Source organism: Opisthocomus hoazin, chromosome 8, assembly GCF_030867145.1.
Source record: "Opisthocomus hoazin isolate bOpiHoa1 chromosome 8, bOpiHoa1.hap1, whole genome shotgun sequence".
NCBI classification, from domain to species: domain Eukaryota; kingdom Metazoa; phylum Chordata; class Aves; order Opisthocomiformes; family Opisthocomidae; genus Opisthocomus; species Opisthocomus hoazin.
The window spans coordinates 56,733,224-56,746,520 of record NC_134421.1 but is presented as its reverse complement, the minus strand read 5'-3'; the positions used below and the strand labels follow the sequence as shown (position 1 = coordinate 56,746,520).

The window sequence follows — 13,297 nt, the reverse complement described above, 5'->3', positions numbered from 1 at the left end:
AGAAATCTGTGCTTTTGTCTGCACCACAATAACATGAAACTAACACAGTGTTTTCCGTTAATCTTCTTTTAGGATGGTAAAAGATTTATAAGCCTTTTGAGATTTGGTATTTCAACTGTTTAAGGATATACGTGCTTCCTGTGTCTTTAAAATGCCTGTCAGGTTTAACTGTTCAGTGCTGTAATATAAATACAAGATTTTTGTCTGCATGTGTGCATACAGTATGTTCTGGGCTTTCAGACACGGTAGCCAGTTGCTAGAATTACAAATGTTTGCTCTAAATTAGAAGCCATAACTGAGTCGTGTATTGTGTGCTGCTTTCTTTTTTGGAAGCTGATTTTAGCCTGTGAGACTTCAAACTTCAGAAGTGACAGGAGGGATATGGAGAGCTTTGTTTTAGAATACTGTATCAAAATGAACATTCTTTTTCCTTGTCTGCAGTTACTTGTGCTTTGAAAGCTCCAAGTCCGGCTCATCTAAAAGAAATAAAGTTATAAAGCTAACGGATATAACAGATATTCAGAAGGTATGTCTGTTTTGTGTTGCAAATAGGGGACAAAGCTGGTGTTCTGTTCAGCTACTCATGTTTTGCTTTTCTGCTGACGTTATTTTGAGGAAGAAAAAAAAATACGCATGCCATTCATATTTTTTAGAAGTAAAATGTAATTCTTTGATCAAGAACATTTCCCAGAACTGCTTGTTTAGCCGTCTGGACGCACCACAAGTGATCTCCCTAGGAGCATAAAAACAAAGTAGTTTACTAATCGCTTACACTCCTGAATTATTTTGAAATGAAAGTTAATGTTGTTTCTTAACTCCTGCATTGACTAGAGCTGTGTGGGCTTTAAGATGATTTACTGTTAGCAGGAATTTGTAATCCTGACTTCAGTTTGGGTGTTGATGTCGGTAGATGCACCATCTTAAAAGTAGCTGCCTCAGGGGAAAGAGGGATGATTATTGTCAGTGGAGAAAGGTAAATCATTAGAATGGCCAGACTGGATCTGGCTGGAGTTTCATCTAGGTGGGGTCCCATCACTAACAGAAGCAAGAAGTGGCTGATTGGAAGCACGGCAAGTACAGTGTGGTGCTTCCTCTGGCTGAGTTTTGTCAGCCTGCAGTCACCGATGGCTTTATTGTGCCTTGCATCACTCTGTATGGCGTTTAATGTCACTTTTTGTTACCCTCTCTGAACTTGTCCTACTCTTAAACACAGACACCCCTCTTTCTGCTACGCCCTGTGGCCAGGAGTGCCTCAGATTAAATCATGCTGTGCAAAGAAATACCTCAGCCCAGTGTCTGCTGCTTAAGTACCTCCAGATTTTCAAACAAATTCCTTCTGTTTATATCGCATGTGTGTAAAGCAGGCTACTTACACGTAACTTCAACATTCCGATTGGAATTAATAATTCATATTGATGGATTTTAAACATCATACTTGAAGTAATGCTGGCTCTTTATTTAGTAGGTCTTCACTGCCATAAAGGTCCTTTTGCATCTGTGTAGATTTTTGAAGGAAGATGAGACAGGGATCATGCAGCCAACATAAAAATATGCTGTGACTGGGTTGGTTTGGGGGTGGGAAACACAGGCCAGACTCGGGGTGTCTTCCCACTGGGGGATGTTCCCCAGTTCAGCCAACTGCATTCCTTCTTAGTGTTACAGACTTTCTCTAAAAAAAAACCCAGACCCAACAACCTATATATACCCTGTTTGTCTGTTTAATTTTGAAAAATATGCTTTTTCTGGTCTGCTTGGTGGTTCTTTAAGCAGTGGCTGAATGTTACTTCTAGGGAAGCCTCTAGGTGATACCCAGAGGCACGCTCCCACGTAGGTGTAGACGTGTAGCACCAGGGTGTCCTGCCGGTGGGGTCCCCTGTGTCGTGGCTGCACCAGCTCCTGGCACCACAGCCGTACCGATGTGCTCGGGTCGGGGCCGGGTGCCACGGTGCGTGGGAGGAAGAGGAGAGGCAGGTTCATGCTGTACGGGCGATGCTGTGCCCAGTGGCCCCGGGGTCCCTCTTGTTGTTTGTGACTGACATGTGCCGGTTGTGTCTGGGGGGATGTACCAGTGTCGAGGTGTGTAACCTTCTCAGCGCCTGTTGCAGTTCTTCGGTACATAAGATAAATGTGGTCTGTGGTTTTTTTTTTCTTTTAGTATAAAGTGTTCTCTGTTCTCCCGGGATCAGGGATGGGTATTGCTGTATCGACACCATCTACACAAAAGGTAAGGAGCTGGCCGTGTGTCTGTTGCTGTGCTGGACTTCATGCCGTTTGTGTCTTCTTTCTCTGGCTAGCACCAACATAAAGGCTTTTTTTTCCTTATGCCAGTGCTTGGGTTTTGTTGTTTTGGTTCTTTTCTCTCTTTTTTTTTTTTTTTTTTTTAATTCAGTTGTCTATTAGTCATTATATTTGGCTTCAGAACTTTAATTTAAACCTTTAGCTTGTCGTGCTGCATCTGGACTGTTTTACTCTGACACTTCAGAAAGGCTTGCCCCGAAGTTTCACTGACCGTTGCCCCGCATGCTTCATCGGGAGCATGAGGGCTGCTCTGCTGTGCAGTCTGGGGTGAAAAGCTGATGGCTTGAGAGTGTCTGTGGGTGAGGAGGAAGGGCCTGGCCCTCAGATGCAGTTTTCCTGTTTCAGTCTTACAGTGTAAAAGATTTAAGCTTCTCTAAGTCTCAAATACCCTTTGGGCAACTGAAGCTTTTCTTAACATATGACTGAACCTTCTTTTAAACTGATCACCTGTAAATAACTTTTCTCCAAGTCACGCAACCGTTGTACCAGATTTTCTGCTCGTTGTTTGATATTGAGAAGTACTTCTTAGTTATGAGGTTGAAAATGTTCATCTATGTCAATAAATATTCTGTGAGCCAAAACAAAGAGGCAATGATAAAAGATTTCTAGAAATCTTTAATGGAGGCAGAGGTCTGTCCGGAAAACATCATGCACTGAGCAGATGGAGAGGAGGGTTGAAGGGTTCTCCATTGCTAATACTCTGTGCAGATAACGTTTTATGCCATGGGTGTTTGAAGAAGATGAAGAAGTGAAGAAAATCTTAGAAACTCTGCCATATATCCAAGGATTTAATAGAAAAAAGGTTTCTTGTGTCTTTATTAAATGCACTTGGAGTACAGTTCATCTCCTGTTCCTATTGATTTGGCCAAAACTATACCTAGAGGAAGATTTTCCTTTTCTGGACTGACATGATCTTTTTTTTCTGTCCTTTAGCCTTTGGTGTTTGGTGCCATTGTACACAGAGATGAAGCTTTTGAGACGATTTTCAACCAATACGTGAAAATAATCTCTGCATCATCAAGCAATGAGAGCTAGTATCTTATCTTAGAAGATCTCATGGAAAGTTTCCTGTTTGACAACTTGGTAGTAAAAAAAATGAACATCCTCATCAATTTGCAATAATAAGTTTTCTTGTCTGGTGGTTTATATTCTAGCTGTTACATAAATCAACTGTATTTTATATATGCCTTCACGTTTGTTTTTAAGGTTTTTGTAAAAAAAAAAAGACAAAAAACCAAAATCAAACAAAACGGTAAAAGTGCTATCATCACTATTAGCCTTGCACATTAAGCACTTTTAATGTTTATTTACTGACATTAAAAGCTGGGAAGATACTTGGAGAACTGACTAAATACCGAAGGGAAACAGATTGATCCCTTTAACTCCTCTGATACCACTAGAGATACATTTGTCCTTTTATCTTAGCTATTTTTCCCCAAGAGGTGAGAAGGATGACTGTGGCAGCCTGAAGTCTCCTTCTTCAGCTCTAGAGTTTTTAATTAGGTTCTTTATTAAATCTGATGGCAACACCAGGGAAGTATCACCATCTTTGTATTTCCATATTTATAACCGCACTTAAAATAACTCCTCCTAGCTAATTCTTGCATTGCAGAAGTATATTTTACCTATTTTGTTAGGTTCATTTTTCCCTGCATAGACATTTAAATTGCTTGTGCAGTGACTTGGAGGAGAAAGTTTGTAACTATATCTTCCTTTCCTAATTAACCAAAGTAAGAGGAAGGAAGGCAGGCAGATACTTTTTATAAAAGAGGGCACCAAAATGTTGTTCCTAAAATGTTAGGCATCGTATATTTGTATTTCTGTAGATACTTGTCATAGAAGGGCTCAACTATCGTACAAGTTGTACGTACAAGGTGTTTGTATGTTAATGCGTTAAAGACTTGCAGGCTTTTTGTGTTGGGGGAGGTGGGAATACTTAAACTGAGACAGGACTTTTTTTTTTTCAGTTTGGCTTTTCTCTTGAGTTACCTTGTAATAAAGTAACACTATAATATAGCAGCTGAAAGCACTAGTTCCTTTTCAAAGCATAGTTTAAGGGGCATTGGTATGTTGCTGTATTTCCCCTTGCAAAATTAAATTCTAGTGACAATTAAACCCAACTGCCAGGTAAAACAATAATTTTAATAAACAAAAATAATTTTAATAAACAAAAAATAATTTTTATTTAAATAAACTTAAAAATGCTTTGTGCTAACGCTTTTTACAAACTTGAATAACTGATCTATCAAAACTAGCCTGATTTCTTGGAGCGAGGCAAGTTACTGCGTTTTGGGAGATTCAGAGCCACCTGAAGTCCGTCACTGGGCAGGAGGCCGGGTAGGTTTCGTTTCTCACTGCTTTTATTTTAAATAATCCTGTTAATGTGTCGGAGAGCATGTTTATGTTTTTGGTTAGGTCTTTGTAAGTACATCTGTCACTTTGTAATCACACGGTTGATTCAGGGGATGAAAAAGCAGCCAGTGATTTCTAAGATGCTGCTGCTGGAGGAGGTCGCGGACGACACGAGACTGTTTGTAGGAGTGCAGACTTACACCCTACACCTGCCAGAGCTCCTCCGGGAGACAAATAGCTGCAGGCTGTGCTGGCGGCGGGCGCAGGAGGTGAGGACGACCCTTTCCCCCCCTGAGGGTCTGCAGGGGGTGTGCTCAGCAGAGGCATTTCGCATCCAGGTAGGGCTGTTCTGCAGCATCGGCGGTCGCCTCTGCTCATCGGTCATGGCGACACGTACCGAACTGGTGAGCCTTCCTTCGGCCGGGCTTCTGTGCAGCCGGTAACCCCGCCGGGGGTGAATGGCGGGGCTGCTTTGTCCGTGGTCGGTGCCAGGGAGGCTCGCTGCGCAGCGCTGGCTTTCCCTGGGTACAGGGGCCCGTGGATAGGAGTGTCACACCAGGAGTGAGCTGTCTGGCCGCCTGATCCAGACCCGTTCGTTTGCCTCCGCAGTCCTCCCTTCTGTGTTGTGCTGAGCTGAAACGGATCGGTCCGGGGGACCTCCTCCAGGAGGTGAATGCGTGCTGCTCCCTGTATTTCAATACTTGGTTTTCTCGTGATGGCAGCAGTGCATCTGGTGATAGAATGGTGCTTTTAAGCTGGTGTCGTATGTGCTCTGACAATACTTAACTTGTTCCGAGAATACTGAACTTCCCTCTTGTACTACTCTAATACATTTTTCATTAAATGTTTGTACAAGAGGGGTTGCATCTGCAGCAGTGCTCGTGGAGATTGGATTCAGCCCCGCCTGCCTGAAGCCTCGTGGAAGGGCGGTGTGGAGCCTGGAAGTCTCACCTTGGCCGCAGGCTGCGTGGCACTCGGGAGGAGTTTCAAACTTCTGTGTTTAAGTGAAGGGTGGTGATAAACCTTGGCAGAGGTGCAATCTAAGGCTGATTTTGAAGGGAGTGTTCTGGTTTGAACTTGGTGTGAATAATCACTGCCAAAGTGTTAGGGTAAGTGGGGAATCCGCAGGGAAAGATGAAGAGCTCTGTTGAGAAGAGGCTTGTGTTGGGACGTGAGGATTGCCTGAAGTGCAAAGGCTGTGGGAGCCAGTAGCAAAAGGCTCTCCTTTCTTGCTCTTTATACTGCTGAAATGACGCATGTATAGGTCGGCCATTTGCTTTTTCATCCCATACGAGTGCCTGGGATGATGTGCCATGGAGCTCAACGTGTTTTTTAATGAAGGGGAGGACAATGTTGACCATAGGGAAAAAAGGACAGTAACAGAACAAGTGCCTCAAAATAAATTTTTACCACTGCAGAAGTCCCTATGGGGGAGCGTTGCGGCACCCTCCAAATGGAACTCTCTGGACTGAGGAACGCAGGTTGTAGGAGAGAAAATTGAGTCTGGCTTGGTATAAACTGCCAGAGCAGTAGCTTGCTGCAGTGGCAGGATCTTTGTTGTTTTGGTTTATTTTTTTGAAAAAAACGATGGAGCTTGGGACTATTTGGTACAGAGCATGATAGGTGTGGAGCATTGAATTGGAGCAGTTCAGCAGATCTGATTTAAACCAGAAAGGACGCAGTGCAGTGTTGTGGAAAGCTCCCATTACAGTGAGTTTACATACATTAATTAAGCTTTCTTCTATTGTCTTCTAAAAGGCAAAATGCTTCTCCCAGTATGATTTATCATTTGAGTATTGCTCATGTCACATACTGTCACTGGAAGTGTGTCCTGGGTTCGGCCAGGACGGGGTTAATTTTCACCAGAATCCAGGAAGAGGCACAGAGGCGGGGGGGAGGGGAGGGGGGGGGCTGACCCAACCCCAACCCCAACCGACCAAACAGAGCCGGGTGTTCCATAGCGGGTGCTGGTGCGTTCCATGCTGGGTTCCAGTGGGCGGGGCGGCGCGGCGGTTGCTCACTCTCGGCTCGGGAGCGTTCGGAGCAGGTCCTGTCCGAGAGAGCAGGTTTGTGGCTTGTGCGGTTCGTGTGGTGTTTTCTGCTTATCTGTATCGTCGTTGTTCCTGTTTCCCTCTGTTTGCTGTTCTGTTAAACTGCCCTTATCCCGACCCACCAGTTTCTGCCTTTTTCTTTCCATTCTCCTCCGCACGCCGGCGGGGGGAGGGGCGGCCGCGTGGCGCTTTTGCTGCCGGCGGCAGCCGAAACCAAAACAAAGTGAAATGTCCTGGACATTTCTCCTTCCTCCGGGTGCTGTGGCACCTGCACGTTCTGCAGAAATGCTGGCTGCGCTGTTTCCCTGGCAGTAAGGTTTTGGTCATGCTGGTTTTAAGAAAAATGCGAAAGCATCAGTAATAAAGGGATTCTCCTTTGCCTCTCAAAGGGAATAACAGAAAAGTAGCAAAGGCTGTACAAGACTTTCAGTGGTAATTTTAAGGATCTTGGCAGTGCATTTGTGGTTTATGGTTGATTTCAACAAACTCTGTTTTTTTGTGGGATCTGCTGAGTGGATCTGTCTGGTGGCTTTCTTCAGTAAACCCTTGGTACTTTCTGTTTTCTAAGCCTGAAGCAGGAGAGGGATACGATAGCCCTGCTACTCTTTTGCTCCATTTTTTCTGGGAATTTAAAGATTGGTTGTGAAGCTTAGTGTATTTTCACGTCTTTGCTTAGAAGTAGCAGCAAGTTGAAGAATGTGGTCTTATCAGTAAACTTTTTTTTGTTTCAAGTAACCTGTTAGGAGCTGACTTCCTAATCTTTCTTTGGAGTGCAGGTCGTTAGCTTGTGCCTATTTTCTGATTTGCTTTAAAAATAGCCATGATAAAGAGGCCAGAATAGTGTGGAAAGATGGTAAATCATCAACTACCGAAAAACAAACCATGCATCTGTTACACTGTGGAAGAAAATGCGTGTTAAAAAGCTAAGCTGCAGCATGTTTTTCCTCCAGTGACAGGAAGGCCCTTGAAAGATGCTTGGAAATAATTAGAGACTAGAATGCATATGTTTGGGTCTATTGCAAGCTTTCCAAAGTACTCTTGATGTCTTGTTTCTTGCAGAGACTCCAACCGTCACGTTAAGGTAAAGCAGAAAAGTGCAGTGCTGAACATGCTAAAGTTGGACAAAATAAGGTTCAGAGGTCACAAGAGAGATGAGTTCCTTGATTTAGCAGAGTCTCCAAATGCTTCAGACACTGAATGTGGAGATGAAATCCCGGTGAAAATACCTCGAACGTCAACTCGAGACAATGAAGAGCTGAGAGACCTTGTAAGTACTTGGTTTAAGTATCACTATATTATGTTATATAGCTGTCGGGCAGAAAAATAACAGAAATTAGTATTTCTTTTTCTCTGTATTTTGTATTAAACACTTTAAGATTTGTAGACTAGGAAGTAAGCTTCCAGTAATAGGCTTCCATTTTGTGGCAAGATAAAATTAATTTCTTAATATTAGGGTTCCTTGTTCCTACTATTAATTTGAGATGTTGTGGGTTGACAGGTTTGTTAACCTTGGATGTGCATCTGAGTGCTGTCTGGTTTTTATTTGTTTGTTGAATTACTAACGAACAGATCTGAAGGAAAGACTTCAGTCTGAGAAGCTCAGATCTGCTCTCATGGCACTGGTCAGGACTGTAGGGATAAGACTTCTGGTGGCTTCTTTAGAGAGTCAGCCACCTTGTTCTCCACTGCAATGTTGTATCCAGTGATGCTTCTGTGCTATAGACTTGATTTAAACCTATGCGGGAGGTGAGCAAGACTTCAGGTGCTAACATTTTTTGGTGCTTGTAAGCAGAGGCACTCAAACAGACCTGCCTTTTTAAAAGATGCTGTTTCAGGGAATGTTAAGAGTTGGTTAAAAAAAAAATATTCCTCCTATAACTATTAAAAAAAGGCTGTGAATCCTTGAGCTTGGAGTGCTACAATCTACAATTTGACCGTTTAACTACATGCTAGAATGTGACTTGGGATTCGGCATTTGTACCACCCTCTGTGGAAACTCACCGTGCAGTTTTTAATCCCAAAAATGTAGTCAAGCTGTTGTCTGAAAGGTCATGTCTAGCAGCACAGGGCTTGCTCACCACAAGTGTTACAGTAAAAGACTTCGAACTGTATATGCTTAAGCATCTTCTTTGGGGTTGACAGCTTGTATCCTGTTCCATAGCTATTAGTTTTTTTTTTAAAATTCAGGTACTCTTGTGTGGTATCACATACAGTCCTGCTTCTATAGACCTCTTTACCCAGATTTTTTTTCCTGTGATCGTGGAACAAACAAGTGGTAATGACAGAGCATTTTTGGGTCACAAAAAGTCTCTTGTATGCAAATCCTCAAGCTTCTCAGACAAGGAAGTTCTGTTGAATGCCTTTCCTTTGCTCTGATTCCACTGAAGACATCTGTCATTTGTTAAGATGTACATATTGTGTATACTGGGACGAGTCTGTGCTGCTGCCCTTCCAACATGGTATTTTCTGAGGTTTTGGTAGGTAAATACTGGCTTATTTTCATTAAACTTTAGGCATCATATGTATGTGTGGAGAGCAGGGAATACCCTTTGTATCTCATCAGAAGGATCTGGATGGCAGAGCTAGAGGCTAGAGAAAGGTCTGTCTTAAGCCCTAGATACCATTTTCTGTCTTTCTTCAGGAGGGTAGTAGCTCCAGGATGGTATGGCTGAGGGAATAGCGAGATATAACCAGTCAAAGCTGTGGGTTTAAAGCCTTACAGCTAGACATCTGTAGTGATGGTCTTTGTTTTCTCAACTAGTTGAGCTCTGTGTGCTGAGAAGATAATTTGAGGAGAAACATTTTGCTTTCTGGCTGATTGCATACTGTTAAGTAGGCTGTTGTGGTCTAAGTCCTTGGAATACAGTTGTGTGTAGTTCTTTAAAAACAGCGAGAAAGGGACAGAGGAAAGCAGCAACAGCATCAGACTTGTTGTTTTGCCCTGCTCCTGATGCTTGGGAGCTCCAGACCCAGTGTGGTGCTGGAACAGCCTAAGAGCAGCAGCAGCTGTGTTCCAGATCTGAGCAAAATAAGCAAACTTGTATGAGGAAAGAGGTCTGACGCATAAGGGAGGAATTTCAGATGGGAAGTTGAGGGGATTAGCGCTTGGCCCTCACAGACATCTGCCCACTAGGCGCTGCTGTCCATCCGTAAAAAGAAGGGAGGAGAAATAATCCCCTGTGCTGCAGAGGTGCTGGGAGTAAAGTAAGTGATGCTTGTATGTTTAAGTCGATATTAAAACAGTGGCTGAGAACAGGCCGATTCTGAGTTATGTCTCTGTTTCGTATTGAGATCATACAGCTGAATTGTGCCTGAATTGTTTCTAATTCAGTGACTAAAACTCCAATCTTAAATTGCTTATATAGGGTGGTTTTCTTTTATAGGCTCAGTAAGCAACTTAGTATTATCCTTTTATGAGACTGATCATGAGGAGACCAAGTCTTGTTGGTTTCTTCCTGTTTAATACCTTTGGGCAGCTGGTGAAAGCATACAGAAGTCAACGCAAGTCTTGTGCAGAAATTGAAGTTAGGCTGCATGCCGTTTCAGATAGATGTGGACTGTACTGTGCTTCCACTTCTGTTGCTTCACTGTTTCTATTGAAATCTGGATACAGAACTGATGAGCTTGAAAGAGCAAGATTGGTGGCTTGGAAGTGATCAGAGGCGTGCAAAATGTGAGTCCTGGTCGCCTGGTCTGCATCTTCAGTGCGTAGATGTGTCTGACTCCCCTGTCAGCCACTCCCTTGACAAAGGCATCATCTCTGCCCCTCTTGACTTCCCCCCGCCCCGGTCTGGCGTATTAATCGTTACGGAGCCATTACAGAAAGATCTCTGTCGATTGGCACGGTACAGCACAGTCAGGTGAATGAAACGCCCTTCTGTATTGTGCCTCAGGGGTGCGTGCTGCACTTAGAAGTGTGCACATTAGGTGCCTCTTCTCTGTCTATGTGTCTGAACTTGACAAGCGTGTGCAAAAACTTGCCACAGATGGATGTTTTGGGGTGAAAAGCCTTGTCATAAAAGCTTGTGATTGCAGAGCCCTGCCCATCTGCAAAGAAGACCGTCCTGTTGCACACCTCGAACAAGTCAAGTGAACATTCAGTCCCCGGCCACAGATACAGCAGTGGGACTTAGTCCCACTTCACATGTCTTGCTGAAGTAGCGTGTGTAAAATTTACTCCCTGTGGAAGTGTCACCGAAAATTCGGGAACAGACCTCGTAACACCAATGTAGTGTTAAAAGGCAGGCATTCTTTATTGCGACGTCGGATGCACGGGGGATAATTCCGCCGAACGTGCATACCCCATACCCTTTCCGTGCAGTTTATATAGATCAAAATATACATATTCATCTGATTACATAAGCCCTTTCTTTCATAGTCAAATCAGTCCATTTTCATACACTCCTCCCACCCGCACTTGCGCAGTGCCTCCTAGTGGTGGTCGTCGGGGGTCCTAAGATGAAGGCTTATCCTCTTCATCACAGTTTCTGCGCAAACTCAGTCCTTTTCTGGCTCTTGTCCCTGCGGCACGGGTCGTCTTGACCAGTTCTAGGCACCTGCTGGTTTTAATTAAAACTAACTTCTTTGGGGAGAGATGTATGACTTTTTGCTTCAATTAATTCACACAATAGATAGGTACCACAAATACACCTGCAATCATTTGGTAACGCTATTTCTATTAAAAATCCCCCTTCACCATTATTGTTTAACATTAATGATTACCTAGGGACTAAACCCTCTGTTCCCAGACCTAATGTCCAGATGGGCAGGGCTGTACAAGGGACATAGCAGCATTGTTCGTGCTTTATGATTAACTAATTCCATCACCGTGGTTACATTTCCCCCCTTTGGAAGTTGTGAAATAATTATCTTTTCAATACTTCCATAATTAAATTTTTTTTGATCATATAATGATTAAATACTATTAAAATATACTTTTTAAAATTACAACACTACACTTATAGTCCACTTGTTTTGCTATAGGGTGGTGGAAGTGTTACAACCGACTCACTAAGGTTTTGTCTTCTTGCAATAGCCTGAATAATCATTCGATTAAAAGCTGTTCTGTTGGTGAGTTCCTTTTTTAGACAATAATAAATGAGCAGTATTATTATTAAAACTACTACCAGTAAAAGCAGTCCGGTACCGACTAAAGATTTGACCCAAGAACTAATATTCCACCTGAATTCATTAAAAATTTTATGAAGCCAATTTTCTTGCATGTCTTGTTGAATTTCCCCATGGGACTGATTCTCCTACCGCCCTTGGGATTGGAAGACATGCAGTTATTTGGGTCACATTTTGTAAATTTGCAAATTCTTCTATAAGCCCGATCATTAAATTTTTTCTGGAGTCCTCTTTAGGAGGTATATTAATTGTTCTGCTTTTATTGGCAGTGAATCAACGTTTTCTGTTCTTACTTCTAATACACTGAACAGTGCTCCTAGTATCATCAGTTTCCAGATCGAGATATAGTCTCCTCGCATTTTACAGTAATAACTACTCTTTTTAGATATATTTCAAAGTCAGTTTTGCAGTCTCTGGATCTCTATTGATGACTCTCCACGAAGGGGCCTTCTTCACTCGAGTGTAGTGTATCCACGGTTCCACCCCTTCTACTTTGATTGCAGTGTAAGTTGTTAACAGTACCTGAAAAGGTCCTTTCCACTTTTTTGCAGTGGTTCAGAGTTCCAAGTCCTTATGTACATGAAATCACCTGGTTGATACTGATGCACAGGTGTATCCAAAGCAAGCGATCTGGTCAGCACAATGTATTTTCGGAGTGCTTCAAGTGTTTTTCCTAAAGAAACCAAATACATTTTTAAATCTGTTTCCCCTGCTATTTTTATATCCCCTGGGATTAAAGGAGTCTGGTAAGGTTTGCTATACAAAATTTCGTATGGACTTACACCATCTTTAGATCTTGGTTGGATTCTGATTCTCAGAAGTGCTAATGGTAAAGCTTGTGGCCATTTTAAAGACACTTCTTGACAAATTTTATTTATTTGTCTTTTTAATGTTTGGTTCATTCTTTCAATTTTTCCACTTGATTGTGGCCTCCAGGGGGTATGTAAATCCCAATTTATCCCTAAAATTTTACTTACTTGCTGAACTATTTCTGCTACAAAATGTGGTCCCCTATCGGAAGACATGCCAATTGGTACTCCAAACCTTGGTATTACTTCCTTTAACAATATTTTAACTACTTCTCTCGCTTTGTTGGTGTGACAAGGAAAGGCTTCCAGCCATCCAGAAAAAGTATCAATTAATACTAATAGATACCTGAATCCATTCTGCCTGGGGAGTTCAGAAAAATCAACTTGCTAGTAATCTCCTGGAATGTTGCCCTGTTTTGTTACCCCTAGGGGTGCCCTTTTCCGATTTAAAGGATTATTTTTGAGACAAATTGGACACTTAGCTATTATGGATTTAACTACTCTTGTCATTCCTACACACACCACAGATGATTTTAGGCTTGAGACTATAGCATCTACACCCCAATGTGTCTGTGTATGTTTTTCTTTCGCAAGTTCTAACATAACTTGCGGGGTTACTATTACCTGTTTTTCTGGCGTTACCCACCACCCTTCTGTATT

At 42.6% G+C, this 13,297-nt stretch overlaps 2 protein-coding genes across 4 annotated transcripts in view; both read left to right on the top strand.

The window, feature by feature from the left end:
- LOC142362179 (GRAM domain-containing protein 4-like) overlaps nt 1-3,352 on the top strand; it is a 42,157-nt gene extending 38,805 nt beyond the window's left edge. The window contains exons 15-17 of the mRNA XM_075428316.1: nt 442-526; nt 2,156-2,224; nt 3,232-3,352. Coding sequence (XP_075284431.1) covers nt 442-526; nt 2,156-2,224; nt 3,232-3,333 — 256 coding nt within the window. The 3' untranslated portion in view covers nt 3,334-3,352. The remainder of the gene's footprint in view (nt 1-441; nt 527-2,155; nt 2,225-3,231) is intronic.
- Nucleotides 3,353-7,794: 4,442 nt separating this feature from the next.
- The window catches only part of LOC142362237 (GRAM domain-containing protein 4-like), a 60,138-nt gene continuing 54,635 nt past the window's right edge, over nt 7,795-13,297 (top strand). For 2 of the 3 annotated variants that reach the window (XM_075428846.1, XM_075428845.1), the window contains exon 1: nt 7,795-7,968. In XM_075428846.1, coding sequence (XP_075284961.1) covers nt 7,810-7,968 — 159 coding nt within the window. In that variant the 5' untranslated portion in view covers nt 7,795-7,809. The remainder of the gene's footprint in view (nt 7,969-13,297) is intronic. The other variant, XM_075428844.1, reaches the window with a different exon arrangement.